This window comes from Ochotona princeps, chromosome 10, assembly GCF_030435755.1.
Source record: "Ochotona princeps isolate mOchPri1 chromosome 10, mOchPri1.hap1, whole genome shotgun sequence".
Classification (NCBI taxonomy): Eukaryota; Metazoa; Chordata; class Mammalia; order Lagomorpha; family Ochotonidae; genus Ochotona; species Ochotona princeps.
This window is the reverse complement of record NC_080841.1, coordinates 1922257-1945771: the sequence shown is the minus strand read 5'-3', so window position 1 is coordinate 1945771 and position 23515 is coordinate 1922257. Positions and strand designations below refer to the sequence as shown.

The window sequence follows — 23515 nt, the reverse complement described above, 5'->3', positions numbered from 1 at the left end:
TGAGAGGAAGAGGGGAGGAGAGAGGAAGAGGGGAGGAGAGAGGAAGAGGGAAGGAGAGAGAGGAAGAGGGAAGGAGAGAGGAAGAGGGGAGGAGAGAGGAAGAGGGGAGGAGAGAGGAAGAGGGGAGGAGAGAGGAAGAGGGGAGGAGAGAGGAAGAGGGAAGGAGAGAGGAAGAGGGGAGGAGAGAGGAAGAGGGGAGGAGAGAGGAAGAGGAAGGAGAGAGAGGAAGAGGGAAGGAGAGAGGAAGAGGGAAGGAGAGAGAGGAAGAGGGAAGGAGAGAGGAAGAGGGGAGGAGAGAGAGGAAGAGGGGAGGAGAGAGGAAGAGGGAAGGAGAGAGAGGAAGAGGGAAGGAGAGAGGAAGAGGGGAGGAGAGAGGAAGAGGGGAGGAGAGAGGAAGAGGAAGGAGAGAGAGGAAGAGGGAAGGAGAGAGGAAGAGGTGGAGGAGAGAGGAAGAGGGGAGGAGAGAGGAAGAGGGGAGGAGAGAGGAAGAGGGGAGGAGAGAGAGGAAGAAACGTCTTCCGTCTGTGGTTCTCTCCCCAACCTATGGCAATGGCTGGGCTGGGCCAGGACAAAGCCAGGAGCCAGGAGCTAACTGGGTCTCCTACAAGGGCAGCAGGGATCCAAACCCCTGGGTCACATCCTGCTGCTTTTCCCAAGTTATTAACAGAGAGCTGGATATGACATGGAGCAGCCAGGACATGAACCGGTGCCCAAACTGCCAGCATGGCAGGTAGGGGCTTTACCCACAACCCTAGAACCTCAGTCTCACTTTCAACATGTACAACGAGCATCATCTTCTCCACTGAAACAAAAATAACACTTAAAAAAAACAGGAACAAAATTACAAAAGAGAATGTGAGTTCCAAGCTAGGTGCTACAAGCTCTGCCAATCCGCCCACTGAGTGGCAGCGTTCAAGTCATCAGTAGGAGAGAAGTTTATCTTTGAATGTGTCCTCTTAAACTGCAAGGATGCCTGTTACAGGTCACAGTTAAGCGTGCAGAGGAGAAGCCATGTTGCCAGAAGGCCCACTCAAACGCTTCAGACCCACCCCAGCTGAGTTCAAATAACCCCATTTTAAAGTTTTTTGCAAGAGAAAGTAGGAAGCCACATGTTGGTAAATACTAATTGTCCTTACTCACACAGAATCACGGTGTAATCTCTGATCCCAATACACAGAGAGGGGAAAAAGAAAAGCTAGCATTCCATGTTCCACTCCACAGGGGCCTGGCCACCACCAGCTCCCAGCACGGGGCAGACCGGTTCCTTGTTCCCACAGGGCATGGTGGCGTGGACCCCGCACAGTTGTTGTCAAGACAAGAAGGGATAAAAATGAACAAGAAACGGAAACTAGTGGGCTCTTTTCCCACTGCATGCTGGGTATGGTAATTTACCCACAACCAAGTGGGAATCACCATGCAGAGGTGACAGCTCAAAAATAAACACTGGGCACAAGAAGGAATAAACTAAAACAACAAGATGGCAATTCACCCCCAGTACTGGAGAAAATAGAAAAGCTTGGACTCCATCCACGTTTTCTATTCATTCTCTCTCTCACCATCTTCATCCTCATCTCCTTCTCTGTCAATGTCTCTCCATTCCTCATCATCTTCTCCTTCCCCTCCGCCACCCATTCAGGATGAACTCGGGCAAGGTCCAGCTGTAGGACCTCTAACTCACGTGCCCCTGCAGCGGAAGAGGCAGGCGCCAGGCGCAGCTGCTCACTGCTTTCCCCGGTGCCTCTTCCTGCTGGCTTTCTTCTCTCTGTGCCCTAAGCATCTCACCCTTTCCAGATCTCCGTCTGATTCCAGTGGACTCTCAAGATGCATCGCCACTCTAACTCAAACGAAAATTTTTGGATAGGGCTTTATTTTCAAAATAAGAATTGTCATCAAAAACAAAACTATTCTGTAACCTCATTTAACACCTTCAAATTCTGGCGCTTCAACTGTGGTCAGATAATGCAGTCATCCCCTCCCTAGATGACCACAGGTCAAAGAACTGTGGCAGCTGTGGTACCAGGCCATCCCCACATCCCCCTCCTACCAGCAGTCGAAAAGAATGGTAAGAAGTAACCAAAAAGTCGATAGGAAATAGTGGCGTGGACCACAGAGCGGCAGCCTCCACGCAGCAGAGTCGGCACGGAATGGATCCGGGAATCGCCTCGCAGCAGCAACAAGGTGGCTGCAATCACACTGTCTGCACAACGGTTAAAGCACTGGCTCCTGCCCGGTGCAGCAGACTACGTTCAAAGTAGCAAGTAAATAATACATACACAGGGTCCGCTTACAGCCCAGCATATAAAAACCACCTTGGTTACATGATCGCTGGTGATGGGGAGAATCGGTCATCATTCCATAGGTTTCTAAGCGAACAGTGTTGAGGCTTCAGGGGCCAAGCTCTCTCTCCATCCCAGCTCTCTGAGCTGCAGTGGGAAAGCAGCTCTGGGGAGGGTGGCATTGAGGCTGCGCTTCTGAACCCAGGCTGCCCTTGGCCTGTGGCTAATGCCCAACTCATTCACACTCAGATGCAGAAAACAACTGGCATGTACCGTGCCCCTTAAACCTAACAATTACTTCGTCAGATTTAAACAATACAGACGACCATGGCTCCTCTCCACCCAACAGAAATGAAATTGAAACCTAACACTCACCTGAACATAGAGTTCTCTAAGTTCAAACTGAAATTTCTTGGGGTCTGTGGTAATCGTCACTGGACCAATTTCTGAAAAGATAAAAGCAGAACAGGTCAATAAGGAGTAGCCAATACGACGTACCGCAATGTTATTGATCCATAAGGAATCAGCAAAATGGGAGCCAGCACCATGGCACTGTAGGCTGTCTCTGCCTGCAGTGCCACGCATCCCACATGGGCACTGATTCGAGTCCTGGCTATTCCATTTCTGATCCAGTTTCCTGCTTATGGCTTTAGAAAGCAGCAGAGGTTGGCCCAAGTGCTCCGGCCCCTGCACTCGTGGGAGTCCTAAAGCAAACTTCTGGTTTTGGACTGGCCCGGCTCCAGCCCTCGTGGCCTTCTGGTTTTGGACTGGCCCGGCTCAAGCCTGCGTAGACTCTGTTTTGGTAAAGATTTACTTATTTACTGGAAAGGCAGATACAGAGAAAGACACATCTTCCACCAGCTGGTTCACTCCCTCAAGTGGCCAGGGCTGGATTAAGCCAACACCAAGACCCTGAGACCCCAGTCAAGCCTCCACGCGGGTGCAGTACGCGAGGGCTATAGTACAGCAGGTGAAACCTGTATCGGAATGCCTGGGATCAGGGCCCACCTCTGCTTCTGACCAGGTTCCCTCTAACGCGCCACGGGAGGCAGCTGCTGCTGTGGGAGAGCTGGAGTTCCCAGCTCCTGGCCCAGGCCTGGCCCGACTCCAGCTGCAGGCATCTGGGCAGTGCGCCAGTGGATGGAAACTCAGTCCATCTACATCTCATACTGATTTTCAAATACATGACAAATCTCTTAAAACAAAAAAATAAATAAATAAATAAAGTTTTTTGTGAGTGTGGGTAATTAATTTCACCACAAAGCATCCACAGATTTCAATAACAGTACTAAGTTAAACATTCCTAATAAATTTGAAACCCCAAGTGCTCTGAAATTCATGACATTCTGAGAACCAACATGATACCACCAAATGGAAAGTTCCACACCTGACTTCATGCAATGGGTCTAAGCTAAACCACAAGCACACTACAAATATGCAATAAAATTAAATCAGGGCATGCATATGTTATACATAAAATATGAATGAATTCCATGTTTACACTGGAGGTGCATTCCCCGAGACAGCTCATTTTGTAGATGTAAATATTCTAACATCTGAAAAACGCAAAATTCAAAACACTTTCTGCCACAAACATTTTGGATAAGATGTGTGTGTGTGTGTGTGTGTGTATAAAATCACATCAACACACACACACACATATAGGCATCATACGTATGTATTCCATTTTGAATTCTCTCATGGATGAAATGTTTCCTATCTTGAATAAAGATACAGCCTGCATTCAAAATTATAACGAGCAAATACAATACAAATTCTATGAAGATGCTTAGCATTTAGCTTTTATAAAATGCTTTCTGGCTTCAACAGCATGCTGCTAAAAAGAACTTTTTAACTTCAAAGGATAATAATTAATTAGCCAGGACCTTCCATAATTTGCCACATACGGTACAAACACAGACTGCAGGATTTTTAAAGTAACTGAAGTGAACTGGAAAGGAGGCACAATTTTCCATAATCCATGTAATTTTTCTTGGAAATTACAGAGGGGATGAAGAAATTACAAGGGAGAACGCCTCATGACTTCACTGCAGATTAGATTCCTTGCAGTTTGCAGAAGGCAAGGCAAGGCAACTGGAGACACTGTGTGAAAATGCAAACATCTGTGTTCCATACAAGGAAAGCAGGACGGCCATTAGCTGTATAAAAGTCACATCCCCAGGATATGGAAAGCGGGGAAGCCTACTCCATCAAGACGAAACAAAGGCATGCAAACAGCAAAGAACATTCCAGGCAGTTACGCCTGCCATATAAATTGTCAGCAGCATTATCAGGCCAATCTTCTATGTTCCTACATGGCATTCCTGTGAAAGAAACGTAACCCGAAAACCGAGAAGTAGAAAGGAATACAGGAACACGAAGGGGAACGTACAAATGAAGACAGGCAAGCACATTCTTCATCATCATCATCATCAGAGCTCTGGATACAGCACTGGACACAGGCCTGTTCCTCAGGAGTCAGGATAAGAGGACCGAAGTGACTTTATTCTAATTAACCAGATAGCCACACAGATATCTGCTTTCAACAAATCTCTCCTAAAGCTCCTCCATAACCATTTTCTGCACACTCTGGACAGCTGTAATAAAGCATTTATTAACGATGAGAAACAAAGACCCAGGAGGGGCCCGCAAGCCTAACTGCGATTTCCCTGTAAGCATCCTTCCCAACTCTAACTGCATGATAGGACTGTTTGGCAGGACCAGCCTCTTCACTCAGCAGAGCCCTGCGCCAGCTCTGTCATTAGCAACTTCCTCTTCTCTTTCACTCATCCCCTGCCAAGCCTTGCATGACTTTCAGCAGGTACAACTCTGTCCTCTCCTCCTGTCTGCACATGGTCCTCCTCTACCCTTCCAAACCTCGACCCCCCCCAAGGCCCCTCAGCATCTCCTCCCCTTCCAGCGGCCGTCCCCACCCCCTCCATCTGCACCTGTCAGTCTCCAAGGCCCCGTTTCAATGCCATCTACTTGTGCACTCTGTCTTCTCTAACTTCCTTCAACGGCTTGATTGCACTGCCTGTAACAGAAACACAGGCCGGCAGCATCATGTTGGTTAATTTGCATTCAGTTTGTCTACTTCTTTACAAAGCACCCATCCTCTACTGAAAAAAAAAATCAAATAGAATCAAAAGCTAAAAAGGGCATTAGAGAGCATGTGGCTCAACCCCCTTTTCTTTAGACAAGAAAAACAAACTTGACAAGATGTAACTGAAGAACTGGTACAGAGGGTAAACCTAGAGCACTGATAACATCCCCACACTACACACCAACTCTCCCGCTCTCCAGGGCTCTCTAGTCTATGAACTAGACAATACCTCCATGGAACTTGGGGTCCTTTCCTCTGGGCCACGGACAGGCAGGACCACATTCAGAGTCCCTCACTGGATGCACACAACACCCAGAACCTACTGTCAGATCGCCAGCTATTGTCCTTAATCGGCTGAAGAATATCATCCCTCTTGCCTAACAAATACTACAATTAACACAAAGAAGTCTCACCAGAAAATTCCTTCTCAAATCTATTTTTAAAACATATGGGACACTTAATAAGTGTGCTTGCCACTGGTAGCAAAAAAGTGAACAAGAACCGTGTCCCCAAAGTCCCAACAGCCTAGTGGAAAATATAAAAATGTAGATACGTAATTACAGTCTGAGTTAATAACTCCAGAACTAGAGGCACCAAAAGGGCAGTCGGGAATAATAATCAACGGAGTCTTGATTTTTCCAGAAAAAACTAAAGCAGATTGCAAGAATGTTAAGTTCTGGATTCCAAATTAGAAACAAGTTCTTTATGCACACCAATCTTAACTCCTATATATCAAGTTCACAAGGTATTGTCATATTTATCAAATTATGACCTATACCATGCATATAAGGATCCTCAACAAATTCATAGAAATGCAACTGTGAAAAATTATGCATACATTCCAAAGGATGTATGTACTGAAATAACCTTCTCTTTGTACTGCGTTTCTCCATGAACGATCTGAAGTCTCGTCATAGTTACAAGGCCACACAACTCCAACACTCTGACAGCACCTCCTCCTTGGGCCTCTGCAGCAGGTGCAGCAGATACAATGATAGGACGCACAGAAACTCAGTTCCCATCCAACACGAAGATCACACACCTGAACATGACAGCAAGCAGCCAGACAGGCCACGATGAACCCTGGGCTCTGAGTTAGCTCCCCGTTCTCAGCCCCTTGAGGCAATCAACAGCCTCTGTGTACACACTTCCGGACACAGCAAGAGGAGAAGGGAACCAAGGGCCTCAGATGTTTGATTTCCTGTTCCTTCACTGCACGGCTGAAGACCAAGCTAGGACATCACTGGTCAGTTTCCCGTGAATCAAAATGCTGTTATTTTAATTAAACTATTGATACAGATGATCGGAGGGAAAATTTCCCACGTGCACCTTATTTTTAAAAACCAAAGGAATATACTGATAACATGCAACCTTGCAAACCTAAGAAACATATCCACTCAGGGAACTACTTTGGATAAAAAGAAAAGTCTGAAGCCCTGAGGAAGTCTTGTCGTTTGCAATAATTTATCACATGGCTTGGATTTGTTTCCAGCACCTCAGCCATTGTCCTCCTAATCTAAATTGCTAGACTGTACTTGAGAAAATAATGGAACAAAATTCACAATGTAATATTTTCTTTCACCACTTCATTTGGCAAGATCAATATCTAGTCCCTGGCTTCCTTTTCCCTTTCCCCGAGCAGATTCCTGCTCCCTGCAGCTTTCCCACTTGAGTCCAAGCAGTTTCTTCTGATAACAAGACAACTGGCTGGGCTTTGCTGAGGTCTGCAGAATTTGATAACAGTGTTCACGTTTTCTTTGTTCTTAGCATAAGAGGGTACCTCAAAAGTTTGTGGAAAACAGAATTCAAATTCAAGTTTATTTTGGTGCAAGCATATTTATGTGCAAGGACATCAGTACAAATATGCATAAATAAAATCTTGAAGTTGATTTCTGAACACAATTTTTTAAATTCTTTTAAAAACTTAGATTAATAATTAGCTTTACATTTAAGGTTTCAATTTAATCTGTAACGCACTGTCTCCAGATTTCCCCATCCTCAATTACAACACGCTGTCCAGCACCATTCTTCAATTATCTGCATCTAAATGTCAAGAGCAGAGCCCTTTCCGGAGTTTGTAGGAGCCAGCCCAAGCTTTCCTCAGGACTCATTAACTGGGCACGTTTCCAGTCACCTCAGAACGTCTTGGACCCCACTTTCAGGCCCTCCATGGCTGCTACATCAATACACTCGGAATCTGTGATGAAGTGAGGCACCGCATGTTTATATTGACTAAATGACACTTGTGTTGCACTAAGACTCTGTTCATTCACTAAGCAGCTATGTGACACCTTTATACACACACACTCCACCACGTGCAGACAGGGTATGTGTAACACACGTTCCCTCCGCTGCAGAGGCTGCATGACGGGTGTGCACCCAAAGCCGACAACTGAGCATACCACATGGTGTTGACACAGGAAGCAAAGAACACCTTCATCACGGGTGAGCAAGAGTGGCAAGGCTCAGACTGGACCACTGCCAGGGCAGCAGCAAGCTCTCTCACAGACAGATGGGACTTCTCATTTAACGTCTACAAAATTCAAACTCTGTTTCATAAGGTATTTCAAAAAGTTCATAATAAAATGGAATCAAAAGCATGAGTCAGGTTTCATGCAAAAAGCTATATACCTTTTCGTAACATGTACTCATATGCATTATGAAAAAATGGCAAATAAACCTCACACTTCATTTTCTACCTTTTGCCATACACCTTACACATAATCCTAAGACTAAAACATCATTTTTTAAAAATTTTGAATTGTGTGGTACAATTTCGTATAGGCTGGGATTCGTCCCCAAACTCCTACCCCCAAGAGATTTTCCCCATTTTAGTACAATTGTGTAGTCCTTCATAAGGAATCATAATTCTGTTAGTCACTTATTTAAGTGTACCCCAACACTGTTGGTACAAGGTCCAACAGTTTCATTGGGAATCCATCTTTCGTCTGGATGCAGGGATGCGTGTTCCATTATTCCCCCTCATCTGTATATGATAGACCCCAGTCCTCCATCACTATACATTTCCATAATTGAGAAGCCAGGAAACAAGGTCAACAACTGGTATGAGTTAGAACAGTCACAACAACAACAACAAATTACAGCACCATGAAAAAACACTCCACTGAGTAACCAACACATGGATGACAAAAAGGAAACACAAAAAATCTCTTGGGAAAAATGATGCCACCGTGTAATCCATGAGCCAGTAATGAATTCGACAAGAGAAAAGAATTTATTTGGAATAAACAAAACTGAAATAAAAAACATCAAAACACATGGGATATAGCCAAAAAAGCAAACAAACAAAAAATAGTATGGATTGGATTACTGAAGTTACACTTTCCATGTTGGTTTCCTTATATAAGAGAGAACATCTGGTATTTGTTGTTTTGTGATTGACTCATTTCACTGAGCATAATGGTCTTTAGTTGGAATCACCTGGTTGTAAATAGCATAATTTCATTCTTCTTAATAGCTGAATAATATTCCATGGAGTAGATGAACCACAATTTCTTTAACCACTCTTCCTTGGACGCACATCTGGATTGTTTCCATGTCTTTGCTATTGTAGATTGTGCTGCTACAAATACAGCATTACAGATCCCCTTCTCACATGCAGATTTCACCTTTTTTGGGTATATTCCTAGCAACGGGATAACTAGGTCATATAGCAGGTTTATTTGCAATTCTCCAAGCACTCTCCATACTGATTTCCACAGTGATTGTATTAGCTTACACTCCCACCAGCAGTGAGGGAGGGTGCCTTTCTCCTCACATCATCGCCAGCAGGTGTTGTTAGTGGAGTTCTGAATGTAGGTCAGTCTCACTGGAGTTAGGTGGTACCTCAATGTGGTTTTCATTTGTATCTCTGATGGGTAAGCAGCCTGAGCATCTTTTCATGTTTGTTAGCCATTTGAATCTGTTCTTTTGAAAAACATCTGTTCATTTCCTTTGCCTTTTTTTTTCTGTCCCTGGATTTCTGAAGCTCTTTGTAAATCCTGGATTTTAGTCCCCTATCACTTGCGTAGTGTGCAAAAAATTTTCTCCTACTCTGTTGCTTGCTTCTTTGTTAATTGTTTCCTTTGCTGTACATAAAATGGCATTTTTAACATCAAAAATAATCATTGATATGACACAAAGAACACACGATTTTAAATCATACTTATTAAAGAAGCTTTCCAAGATTTCAGAACATTTTGAAATTAAAACTCAGGATATTCATCTAGGGAAATATGCTCTAGGTTTTAGGGCAGAAATACTGGAATTAATTTCAGAGTTTAAATCATTCTGTAACAACATTCTTCCAAATAAATCTACTCAGCAGAGATTTTTAAGAAAAATTATGAAGAAGTAAGTAAAAGGTTGATGAAGAACCAAGAAAACATGTCTGCAAGTCCTTGGAAAAAAATTAACAATGCTTGCAGAGATGCCCGCACTGGGGAGGGCACAGAGACTCCGTGCTGACGACTTCCACCGCAGCCCAGGCAAAGGAGGCAGCCCGTGACCACGTGTGCAGGGGAAACCAAACCCGGAGGAAACCGCTGATCTGCAAAGCAGGGACACTGCTAACACACAACTGGTATGTGTGCATAAGGTTCTCTCCAAATACTTGTGTTAGTTCAACAACCTAAAGTATTTGCAAAGATCATTCAAATATAAAAGGAAAAAAAATCAGCAACAATCACTACATTCCAGGAAAATACAAGGAACATCCAGTCACAATGAAAGAAATACAAACAGAAAGTGTGAAATATGCAATGTTCTCATGAAATTATTACCTAGATCACTGTCATGATAAACTGGAAACATTCATACTTTTGGCAAGACATGTGGATACATTTTCTGTGAAATTTATTCTGGTTAACTGTAGCATAGGTATTGTAAGCCTCTGCAGAATTGTATATCATCATTTCCTATTTTGCTGTAAAAGACACAGGGAAGAGGGTGCCATGTGGTAGCCTAGCGACTGAAGTCCTCGTCTTGCCCATATGGGCACCAGTTCTAATCCCAGCAGCCCGGCTTCCCATCCAGCTGCTTGCCTGCGGCCTGGAAGGCAGTCAAGGACGGCCCAAAGCCTTGGGACCCTGCACCTGTGAAGGAGACCAGGAGGAGGCTCCTGGCTCCGGATCAATACAGCTTCAGTCATTGTGGCCGCTTGGAGAATCAATCAACGGATGGAAGATCTCCCTGTCTCTCCTCCTGTCTGTATTTATCTGATTTTCCAATAAAAATAAATAAATCTAAAAAAAAGACACTGGGGGACCTGCACTTGGCCTGGTGGCTGTCCCTTCTTAGGACATGTGCAGGTCACAGTGCTGTGTCTGGGTTTGAATCTCTGCTCTGTCCCAAGTCTGCCTTTCTGCAAGGCGCATCCTGGTTCCGGTAGCTGGCTCCCTGCCTCCTGCAAGGAAGGCCTGCGCTGAGCTGCCAGCTCCTAGCTCTGGCCTAGGAAACACACAGCCATTGTGAACGGCCAGAATGAACCAGCACAAGACTGTCTCTGACCTTCAAATTAAGCAAAACTAAGATACCAACATTATTTGCTTATCAATAAGTAGTAAAGGCTAAACAGATGATGCTCTGAAAAATGCTGGGCACCAGTGCTTCTATGTAATGTTCAGTTACTTTAAAAGCAAAACTTTGTAGGCAGCAGCTATCTACAAAGACACAGGTTCCGAAAGATAATATGGGACAAAAAGTGGTGATTGAGTACTATTTAATTTTTCAAAATTTTCAAACTATTTCACTGTTATATAAAGTAAGAAACAGGAAAAATGTTCTCTGAACCACAGCAAGCCTGAGGCAGTGGCCATGAATTTTGACTGCATGGTTAACTCACAGATAGTAGTCATTGGGGAAAGAAAAAAGCATGGAAATACTTCTCTCAGCATTCAGAAACAACGAGGCGTTAATTTGAGGCACTGTTGATGTCATCAGGAGATCTTAAACACTGGCAGTGCTCACTTGTCTTGAGCTGAGGTTCCTTTCTTACCCACGAAGCACACAAGCCTGGAGCGTCACGTGCCTCCCGTCAGTCCTCAATGGACAAAGTGCACAATGGAAAGCTTGAATCAGAGACGCACCGTGACACAGTGCGCCTAGCGGCTGCTCGGGGCGCCTGCACCCCACGCCACAGTGCTGCTCCAGCCCTGCCTCCCAGCAGGCACCCAGTGGTGGCTCTGGTAGTCCTGTCTCCCCCATGGGACACCCAGGAGGAGGAAGACTGGCTCCAGACTTCAGTCTAACACAGCCGTGGTTCCTGCGGGTATCTGGGGTGTGACCCAGAAGATGGCAGTATCTGTGTATTTGTATATGTGTGCCCTTTTCTACTTTGAGAGTAAACAGATTAACTTGAAAAAAGATAAGAAACGAAACAGTGATCAGATTTACAACACCAAAACCACAGGCAAATTTTGGTTCTCTTTTTGTGAGTACTAGTGTTTTTTCTCTTTTTTAGTTTTTTTAATTTTTTATTTATACGCAGGAATGACTTTTATTATTTTCACACTGTTGCAATGATGCGTCTATTCCTATATACATATTTTTCTGTTGATCGAATATCTAAATATGAAACATTACATAACTAACTCCTGAGCATAAACCTGAATCAACTTGAGAATCCACTTTAAATATAAATGCTTTCAATATGAGCGAGCTCATAACGTTCACTGTTGTTACTGAAAGCATCCCAGTTTCAGAACTTGTCCCAAAGTCTTTATGGTTAATAAAGTGAATTTTGTTTAATTAGACACATGATTTTAGATTTACACCAAAGGCATTTCAAGCTAAGCCAGAACCCATACAAGGGGATAGCACTCAATAACGGCCAGCACCCACGAAAACCCACCCGCTGCCTCCCCTCACCATTGGGGCAGAGGGCTCCACGGCCTCGCTGCCAGGCCCCACGACACTCCCAAGAACACTCCTGCTACCTGGCTGTCTTTAAAAGCTGAACTCACAAGGGCAGACACTGCTTCTCTGGTACAATCTGTACTCGAACCAAAATGCAACAATTCACACGTGTTCTACAGGCACCCATTAATAACAATTAGCAGAGACACTGAAAGCGGAGCTGGCCAAGTGAAGCTGCCGACCAAACCAACCAAACCAAATGACACTGCTGGGCTGACTGCTAATCCTGGGCTCCCGGCGAGGATGAGGAGCCTCGGGAAGACGGCCATGTGATTTACAGCCCTTCACTCGCACGGCTGCACTCACTAAGTGCTTGCGCTACTTCTAACAGGCAGCTGCTCTTTTGATTAGAGTGCAAGCACAGTCTGGAGTCAAGGCTCCGGCCCAGGCTGGTTTTCAGTTTGCACCAAGTCCCTTATTCTCGACAACTTTCACCATCCTTGTTGACCAAGCAGGGTAACGGTGATACCAACACAACAGAGTCCTGCTAAGAATTCAGCGAGGACAGCCTGCTTGGTACAATGGGACATGTGCATGCAGTCAGTGCCACCTAGGTCTTCATTCTGGCAGCTGCAGAATTTCTGACTGAAACTAAGTACGTGGCCCCATTCTATGTTCACCACCTCTAACTACACAGACACACACATGCAGGGAACTGGGACAGTCTCTGGCCAGCAGCCAGCAGATGCCACTGCTGCTACATGGACCCATTCTGGCTGGAACCTGCAGATGCAACTGGCCCCTGGCTCAGTGCAATGATGAGCTGAGTTTGCTCGCAGTTCAGCGCTAGCTCAGTCCTGCCCAAAGTCGGCCTGCCTACACAAAACGGCGCCCAATGCAGCTCTGGTGGGAGTCAAGTCTGTGAAACCATCCTGTCCCAAACTGCCTTAAAACCAGTGCTTGGTCTCTTTCCTGGTCGAATCCAGCCAATCAGCAGGATGGGCGGTTCTTTGGATTCACGTGCTGGCCTCCGGCGAACCCCCCTTCCACCTGGCCGCCGGAGCGCCTGCCCAGTGGAATTCAGTTCACCTCTTGCTGACTGCTGCTGGGTTGTCTGCAACACCACACCATCGTCTTTGCTGCTTTCTCACGCCTGTCAGTTTCCAGGTGCCCCTCTGCCATTGGCAGTTCCTCTCCAGGTTTCTAGAATGTGCCATCTCTGCTTCCCCAGGCTAGTGATTCTCCGTCTGTTTAAACATGTCTTTTCCCTATCACACCATCTTGTTTCTCCCTTAGTCTTTAAATGTCACAATTTCCACTTTATGAAAAACTCCTGAACATGCACGCCTGATTTTCTTTCTACTTTCTGTGGCGACCTACCATTTCCTCTGGAATCTGCTTAAACTCTGGGTATTTCCTGTTTACCCCCATCTCTCCTCTTGTCTGGAGTTACGCTGTTTTCAGCAGGGTTTCTTCTTTCCAGTCCCCCCCGCCAGCATTTCCCGATTTCTGTGTCACTTCCACTTTCTCAGCTGTTTCTTCCTTGAGTCTCTTCCCCCTCACCTACATTTTTCTTCTGAGTTCTTCTGTATTTGGTTTGTGCTAATTCGTCAGAGATCCACGTGTTTCTTTCAGGGTTTGTTACTTTTAAATCAAAGGCACAAAGTCCTGCAACAATTTTTGTCTCTTTCGTAGTCATAACGTTTTGCTGCTGCTGCTGTTGTTATATTACTGTCTTGTAAGCTTTTCTGGCTTCTCACCTACACTTGGTCCTTTACGGGAGGTACTTTGTATCAGTTAGTATTGGAACTGTCGAATTTTTCATTACCAGAAATTTGCCAGAGGCGCCCATGGAACAGAGTTCAGACCCATGTTCCAGGCTAACAGCAATTTTTCTCATGATGCAGAATTTTGTTTGTTTGTTGTTTTTCACATCCCCTTGGCCACTGGACATGGGAGCTGTAAAGCCTGCCAAAATGTAAACACCTTTTCCACTGGACTGGAGACAGGATGTCTATTCAGAGTGTGGCCTGTGCCTTCATGTGGTCAGTCCATCTCCATCACAGCTCAGAACCAAACACATGAGGAAAACAAAGCTTACACAACACGCCTCCCATGTGTGTCCCTGGTCTTCAACATTGGGCCACTTTCACCATATATATGTATACGTGTATATAAACACATATATACATATTTATGTATATGTATATATAAATGTGTACTTATATGTGTATATATGTGAGTATATATATATAATCACTTATTTTGAAAGTTATAGGAAGGGTAGAGAAATTGAAATCTTCCATCCACTAGTTCACTCCCCAGATGGCTGAAATTGCCAGCAATAGGTCAGGACAAAGCCAGCAGTTTAACTCTGGTCTCCCAAGTGGATGGCAGGGACCAAAACACTCTAGCAACTTTTCACTGTTTCTCCCAAGCCATTAGTAGGGAGCTGGACAGGAAGTGAAGCAGCTGGGATGTGAACCATCGCCCACAAGGGATGCCAGGTTTCAAGTAGTGGCTCAGGTCGCTAAGCCCCCATATAGACCCTTCCACTGCTGCCTTCCGACTCCAGTCCTGTCCACCTCCATGCCCCAAGTCCACCGGTCTGAGCAGACATATCTCCTTCAGGGAAAACCTGAGGTTTTATAGATATCGTTTCACCAAACACAGTTGTTTACATTTTTTGTTTTACCACTTATCTTGTTGCTTTGCACAATTTGTGGAAAGAAGGGATAATGTGACTTTACCACATTCAAATTAGAAGTCCTAAATTATTTAATTTTCAGATTTAACTATTGCATTTCTTCAAAATTCATGTATTGTATGCTCAGAAATGCAGCTGAAAGTCCTGGAAATGCTAACAGCCATCCACTTTGTGCCTGGCATGGTCCATGCACACATGGTACACGCCCAAAGTCAGCAGCACGTTAGGTGGACCATCTGCATGTCACAAACGTTTGGCAGTACCCAATTTCAATCCAAATCGCTCTGTGGGGTGCAGGAGCTGAACCACACTCCAACAAATCTCCATCTCTCAAAGACCACATTAAAATGTTTACTGTGAAACAAAGTAAACCCTGACTGATTAGCCAAAAGCATTGTGTCTTTGTTTAGGAACTCAAATTCCTTTAGTGTCCAGCAAATACAGTGTACACCACTGCTTCCATCCAGGAGGGAAACTTGTGCACCAGAAATAGTTGCGTGTTACTGAGCGGGGATGGGCTTTGTAAACTATAAGCCACAATGTCCACCATAACACAACCAATATGTTGTTTGGTCTTATCCCTAAGCAACTGGCCAAACACTACTATAAATATGGCTGCCAATGGATTTGACAAAGATTAATGTTGATATATCACCTACCTAAAAAAAAATAAGCTTAGAATAAACATAAATATCAGATGATAATTCAAGTGACAAACAATTTGGAAGCATGATTACAAACCTTCACTTTGGGCAGAAGTAATCACAACTATTTCATACCCATCTCAGGCTTGCTACACACATGGAACATCCAGACACGTGGGACACCTCAAACATGCTGCGGGTCCGTAGCAGCACAAACATATGCTATCATAATTGTCTTTCCAAACAAGGGAAACAGTGCACAAATATCTACTTTTTTCACAGTAATTTGTAAGTTTTTAACAGATACCTTCTAAAGATAACAAAGGCAAGACACAAGCACATTGTATTTTGAGAGAAGACTTGTTAAAGCAACCTATGCTATCAGCAGTGTAATATGGATATGTTACCAATCTCAGAGCTGCAGTGGTATAACAGACTAGGAAACGCCTCTCCTCCATATTTGTGTAACACATTTCCTAATACAGTAGGCATCCACTATTTACTTAAGCATAGCATTATGAACAATTTGTTTCCAAGGTCTGTTACATTAAGATCAATATAGTGATAGTGATTAAATGCTAACAGTTTTTCCCAGAAGAATACCAGCCTGATGATTTGTGAATAAATCTTTCTTTACACAATAGGAGTGTCATGGTCATGTCTTCATCCTCTGAGTGTTATCACTGTTGGAAGATGCCCTTTGATCACTTCAGAGATCTCCACTGGTGAACACAAGTGTGTGCCTGAAGATGTCTCTATTAACACTTAGAGAAATCAAGAATTAAGGACAAGATGTAGGCTTCAGAGATGGACATGGACATAATAGTTAGGAGCCCATTGCTGTCACCCACATCCCATACTAGACCGCCCAGACTGAGTCCAAGCTCTGATCCACATCCCAGCTTCCTATTAATGCGAACCATGACAAGCAGCAAATGATGGGGCTTCAGGAGCTGGGTCCTTGTCACTCAAGTGAAAGATCTATCATGCAGGCATCAATTCCAGTCCTGTCTGCTGCACTTCCAATCCAGCTCCCTGCTTATGGCCTGGCAAAGCCATGGAGGACAGCCAAGTCCTTGGGGCCCAACACCCACATGGGAAACCCAGGAGAAGCTCGTGGTTCCTGGCTTCAGATTAGCTCAGCTCTAGCCACTGTGGCCATTTGGGGAGTGAACCAGCAGAAGACCTCACTATCCTCTGTAAATCTACCTTTCAGATTTTTTTTTTAAGTAGGCCACAGGACACAAACACAGACGGCAGTTGTGGCGCTGTGATGGACTAGCTGCCACCAGCTCATCAGAGCCAGTCGCGGAGGCTCGTCTCCTTATCTGTGAGATTCCAACCAATCAGCTGGAATTGAAATGGACACAGCATGGAAATCCATGTATGTAACAGGTATTTAATAAAAGTGAGCTCCTCCTCCCATGAACCGCCTCCCAGAATGCGCATGGCTCCATTTGTGTTGGCATCAATGTGCATGCCCACTAGCTCCTGGGAGCCAGCCAGGGCTCGGCCACGACATGTGAGAAATGCTTACCAACTTCCTCCTGAGAGACTGTGAGTGACTCCCAAGGACAGTGGGTTTTATTGGGTCACACAATTGGAGAACTGTTTTTCAGCCTCTGATTCCAAAAAGCGTACAATTTAGAAGATAATCATCAACCAAGTCATTACAAGCAGGACTGTGTGAGATAAAAGGTGTGCAAAGCCATGAGAGTTTGGAGAAAGGATGAGTTAGATTGACCAGTGCAGAGTAAGCCGGGTGGTCACATACAGGGTGCTGCAAGGAAAGACAGCCATGGCTCCAATCCTGCTAAGCCTCTCACCGGCCACACAAAAAGCTGTGTAGATCACTGCCAGCTGCACGGCCACCTGTGCAATGCTCGCCTCATCCTCTTTAGACCACACCCTCCCAGGGCTGTGGAGCGGCCTGACAAGTTGATGTCAAGAGGCCAGCACCCAGTGCATGCACATTAATGATGTGAGTTGCCAGTGGGCACAGGACAGTTCCACACAGACTCCACCTCAGTCAAAGCTATGCCATATCAGTGCCCTGCAGAACGCTTATGAGGGCAAACGAACAAAAACAGACTTGCCCCTTCGTTCCAAGGTGCTCAGATACGTGTGAAAGAAATCAAATGAACAGAGTAGACACTTGTATTAGAAAAGCAATAAAAAATGTAGCAACATACTTGACTGCACCATGAATCAAGGTAATGTGATTACTCGTTTCTGGAAGCCTGGGTTGTTTCAGCTTTGAATTCAAAGTGCTGCTTCTTGTTTAAATTTAAGTTCTTAAATTAGAAATAAAAAAGAAATGAAGAAAGACACAGGTCCTTTGGGTGGTTTATTTTTCCAGAACAGGATATTGTATTTCAGTTCTATCTTCTGGCATGCAGTTATGTGAATAGCTCAATGGGCTGGCTTGGATGTCATCCAAACCACAAAGCCAAGAAACGTCTCCTGGGAAGCTCATGACCGGCTGCTCATAAAAATAAGCAACTGTGCCAGAAATCTGCGGGCAGTGTCGACTGGAGGCAACAGATTTAGGGCAACATCAAATCTGTACTCAACTGAAACAACCAGAACAACAGAGTACTCATGGGCATGATGGCTATGAAATCAAACGTATGGATTATGTACCCTGCAATTGCTTCCTTTTTTTTAATACTTTGAACCTTGATTTCCACCCCATTGCCTAGAATATAACAAGAAGCTCATGAAAATATCAGTGTATAGATTTAGATTTGCTGGTAGGAGCAGGTACTTGGCGCAGAGGGCAAGCCACCACTGGGGGAGTCCACACCCCGTTTCAGGCTACCTGGGTTTAAGTCTCAGTCTCACGTTCCACTCCAGCTTCCTGCAGCAACACCTGGGAGTAGCACTTAATGACAAAGGGCTACCACCATGTGGCAGACATGTTGAATCTCAGACCCATGACTCTGGCCGGACTCCGTCTCGGTTGTTGTGGGATTTAAGAATTAACACAGTGAATGGGGAAATTTCTTGTTGTCTGACTCCCTTGTTTCTCTCTGCCTTTCAAAGTAATTAATTAATTAATTAATTGGGCAGGCACTTTGGCGTGGCAGTTTAAAACACCCACACGGCACAGTAACATCCCACATGAGTATCAGTTTGAATACTGGCTGCTCCACTTCCTATCCAGTTTCCAACCAACGCACCTAAAAAAGCAGTGGAAGATGCCCCAAGCACTTGGGTCCCTGCAAGCCACACGGGAGATCAAAACGAAGCTGCCGACTTCATAGACCTGACCACTGCAGCCATCTGGGGAGTGAACCAGCAGAGGGAACATCTCTCAGCAATTCTCCTTCAAATAAATCATTAAAAATACAAAATTAAAGCTAAAGCAGATCCTTATATTTATTCTAAAAATTAAATTAATTGCAATAAGAGAACGTTTTCCATTAAAAATTTTTCCTCAAAATAAGAATGCATTGTTCTGAAGAATTTACTGTGTCCAATCAAAATTTCCATTTTAGTGGGGGGGAATCCCTTAATATTCAAGAGCACACAATGAAATAAAATACTTCATATGGGCCATCATTTAAGTAATTTCTAAATTATATTCATTCCCTAGAGAAGTACTTACAATGTGTTAAAAATGGAAAATGTAAAACTCACATATAAGCTCTATTTGAGAGAAAAAAGTTAAAGGAGAATAGCAAGAAAGCAAATATGCCAAATTGTTAGCAGTGAGACTCTTGGAATCCCACCAATTTTATATTGTCTTTGATACTTATTTACTGTTCCCACATTTTCTCCAAAAAGCCTGAATTGCTTCCATAAACACACACAAGATTCTGAACCTGAAGTATTCGCAAGAGCCACCCTGACCTCCACAGGGACGCTCTCCATCCAGAAAGCACACGCAGGAGGAAGGCGGCCTCTTGAGCAAGAACCTGGCTTATCTGGTGCATGAAGTGCTGCCTGCAACCCCAGTGCCAGGTTCTTCCCAAGCCTGCTTCAAAAGCAGACTGAGAGCAGATAACAGAGTTCGACCTTGCAACTCAGAAAAAAAAACTTGGCGCTAACTTCAGAGTTCATCTCCATGAAGGCAGCCCACTTCCATCGGAGAATGCAATCCTTCACAGTGGCTGTCTACAAGGGGTGCTGAAATCCAGCAAAGGTGTGCAGTAATATCCAGGGGGACAAACTGGTGCTGCCTTATGGCAGCCACTTATAATTCGTGTGCTTTAACACCAATAGAACTAGAAGAGTACACACATGGTAAGTAATGCAATATACGTATGTTACAGGTACAGGTCAATATTCTTATCACTAAGGGTGCCTGACTTCAAGACTTTGAAAATTAGGTAATCTTAGCTAGTAAAAGAAAACGTCTCTAATATTTATTTGAGCAAATACATTTATCTGGAAAAAGGCAACAGATGGTCCCTTTCACTTGGCATTTACAGCAAGCACTTCATAGCCCAAAATATTATTATATTGTATGAAAACATCACATATTCTTTTGACACCATTTCCCACAAAGTGTTCTCCAATGACTCAAATGCATTTGGCTAATGGCCTTCCGCTCAATTTTAATCATAACCAACCCCCTAAAGTCCAAAGCCACACAGTCTAACAGACACCAAAAGTTCAAGTAGACGTTTCAAACTTGCGTTTTAAAGTTTACTACGTGTAGCCTTGTTTGAATTAAAGGACACAATTTCAAAGAATGACAGATTAAAACTTAAATTACTGGGATTACATCTTTCCCTTCTAATTAGTTAGGTCTAGGTTCCTTGACAAACTGATCTACAACTGCCAATATCTGCCATTAAGTGCTGTCTCCACTTCCTAACTGTAAATCCCGGTGTGAGAAACATGAACGGGGCTGGGGAACGCTAATCAGACGGACACAGCGTCATTCCGCCCGGATAACATGAACGGGGCTGGGGAACGCTAATCAGACGGACACAGCGTCATTCCGCCTGGATAACATGAACGGGGCTGGGGAACGCTAATCAGACGGACACAGCGTCATTCCGCCTGGATAACATGAACGGGGCTGGGGAACGCTAATCAGACGGACACAGCGTCATCCCGCCCGGATCCCTGCATGCCGGACACTTCTAATTGTTTTGCATCAAGAAAACGGAGCAAGTGTCCTCTGGTGAGGCGTTCCTGGTGAGGGAAAGGCCGACCCGAGGTGGAAAGCATACTCCCAAGCCAGCCCTGTTCCGCTGATGGACAAAGCACCAACACTTCTCCAGTTGGCACGCTGGTCAGGCCCTTGGCGGGGGTTCTAGAAACTTCTGCCTTCATTTCAAACTTCATTGTCCTTTCTTCCTTCCTGATATTTCCTTTATTCCCAGCTCTCGTTTTTCCTTCTCCTGTGCTTTGCCGTAAGAAGTCATGTTGAAATGCAGCATGACATGACACACTGGCAGTCACAAGTCACGACGGCAGCAGGAGCTCTTAATATTCAGTTCTGTTACTGACTCCGTCCCTGGGTAAGCACCCACTAGTTAGATGTAATTCTCTTGTTTGCTTTGAAAGTTTCTTGATACTTGGGACAGTTCTTTGTTAGACTGCTTCTTTCTCCAAAAACAATGGAAGACTAATATTTTCAAAGTTAGACATTTAAAAAGAAAAACTATAAGGAGTTACATGAAAATCACTATAATCAAAAAATTGAATGTAAAATCAGTAAAAATACAGGAAAAACAGCCAATTAGGATGTCTTCCCTCAATTTCTAATTAAAACTTTTTTAAGGTTTATTTTTATTGGAAAGGCAGATATACAGAGAGGAGGAGAGACAAAGAGGAAGATCTTCCATCTGATGGTTCATTCCCCAAGCAGCCGCAACGGCTAGAGCTGAGCAAATCTAAAGCCAGTAGCCTCTTCCAGGTCTCCCATGCAGGTGCAGGGTCCCAAAGACTTGGGCTGTCCTCCACTGCTTTCCCAGGCCATGAGCAGGGAGCTGGATGGGAAGGGGAGCTACCGGGATTAGAACCAGTGCCCATATCAGATCCCGGTGTGTGCAGTTAGGACTTTAACCACTAAGCTATTATACCAGGCCCTAATTAAAACATTTTAATTTATGACCAAAAAAACTAGAAGAGACAGACATATGCAGCATCAAGTAAGAAAACATAACTGAAAACAAATAGAAAAATGTCCTTTTTTCAAGTATAATTCATGCCACTTTGGAGGAGAAGAGACTCAATAGATAAAGGAAACATCTATTTTAAGCATAATCTACTGAAAAGAGCAGCAACTCCTGGAAAATCTGAGCACTGATCGCCTTCATTTTAATTCAGGAGAACGTCCCAGACGGTCTGGATATTTAGACAAAGATGCGATGGCACGTGGGTTAGACAAAACATATCTATACATATTACCCCGCAGCAACTGAGTATCCATCCAGGAATCCTCATAAGCGCCTTGGTTTCAGTAAGCCATCAAGAAAAACTCCTCAAATTACTCAAAGCCAGTAAGATGGAAATATCAGTGCAGTAAAATTTTTTCAAAACTAGCATCCAGTTAGTGTAGACTTTGTATTTACATTTTTGAAAATGGCGTTGAAGTTAGTGTGAGTACTGGCCTAACCCTGGTCACTGAGTAATAATTATTTTAATTCTTATACTAAATAATCAGAATTTCGCCAGTTTCATACTTTTTCATCCATCAGTAATGTGAGATCACTAACCAAAACAGTCAAAAATCTTAAAAGCAGCAGATACTGTAAGATATCAAGAACGGGGACAGGTCAGGTATATTCCATTCTATCAAGGTACTACTGGAGAACTCTGCCCACCACATCCTTCAGTGGAGCAACTGAGAAGACCCCACAAAGTGGCGGGTCTGGAGGGAGCCACAGTCACACCAGGAGTGACAACAGGCAACCAGGGAACAGCCCTGAGGTCAGGAGGAAGACGACTCAGTCACTGTGTGAAATGAAGACAGCAGGGCCCAGCATAGCAGCCTACTTGAATGCACCGGGATCCCATGGGGCACCAACTCTAACCCTGCAGTCCTGCTTCCCATCCAGCTCCCCGCCTGTGGCCTGGGAAAGCAGTAGAGGACGGCCCAAAGCCTTGGGAACCTGCACCCAAGTGGGAGACCCAGAAGAGGCTCCAGGTTCCTGGCTTTGGATCAGCACAGTACTGGTTGTTGCAGCCACTTGGGTAGTGAACCAACAGATGCAAGATCTTCCTCTGTCTCTCCTCCTCTCTGTAATCTGCCTTTCAATAAAAATAAATAAATCTTAAAAAAAAAAAAGACTGCAGAGCAAGACAGTGAAGGCTTTCTAATGAGGTACAGTGTGATAGAGTGAGTTTACACTGATATTCACAGTACTCAAAGGCACTGGAGGAGATCGACTCTAAGGATGCCACGGCGAGGCCTAGGACAGTCAGAGCACTGACTGGTTGAGCCATTCTGGAAACCAAACCTGCAGACAGGCCAGCCGGGGCAGAGAGGGAGATACTCCAGCCCGTGAGGACGAGGAGGAAACAGGTTTCCAGAAAAGTGCAGAGCAAACAGCAACCGTCCTTATGCTCCCAAGCAGCAGCTGGCCTTGCTGAATGCAGGAGCTGGACAGCCGACCACAGCTGGCACACTGGCCCCGCAGCAACAGAAGACTCAGCAGCCTTAGGGGAGGAACTATGCGTACGCCTGGTTCACCTGTCCTCCAGCCTCTGAGACCTGGACCCAAAACAGCTTATTGTGGCTCCGCACAGAACGTTCATACTAAACACTGTGATGTCACCTCAACTGTGATCACAGGGCTGACGCAGTCACAATTTATGAAATGCGACATGTGCTCAGAAGTACCAGTCTGGGCCAGCAACCTTCAGGATTTTAGAATAAGCCGTCATTCATGATGACCTTGCGTGTACAAGCCTCCGATGTCTCGTGAAATCCTCGGGGACTTCAGTGTGGCCGGTCATCTAGGCCAGC

The 23515-nt window shown here is 44.6% G+C and overlaps 1 protein-coding gene across 1 annotated transcript in view; it reads right to left on the bottom strand.

Annotated features, from left to right (window-relative positions):
• The window catches only part of HMCN1 (hemicentin 1), a 366339-nt gene that overhangs the window by 288941 nt on the left and 53883 nt on the right, over positions 1 to 23515 (bottom strand). Inside the window, exon 2 of the mRNA XM_036495278.2 lies at positions 2652 to 2722. Coding sequence (XP_036351171.2) covers positions 2652 to 2722 — 71 coding nt within the window. The remainder of the gene's footprint in view (positions 1 to 2651; positions 2723 to 23515) is intronic.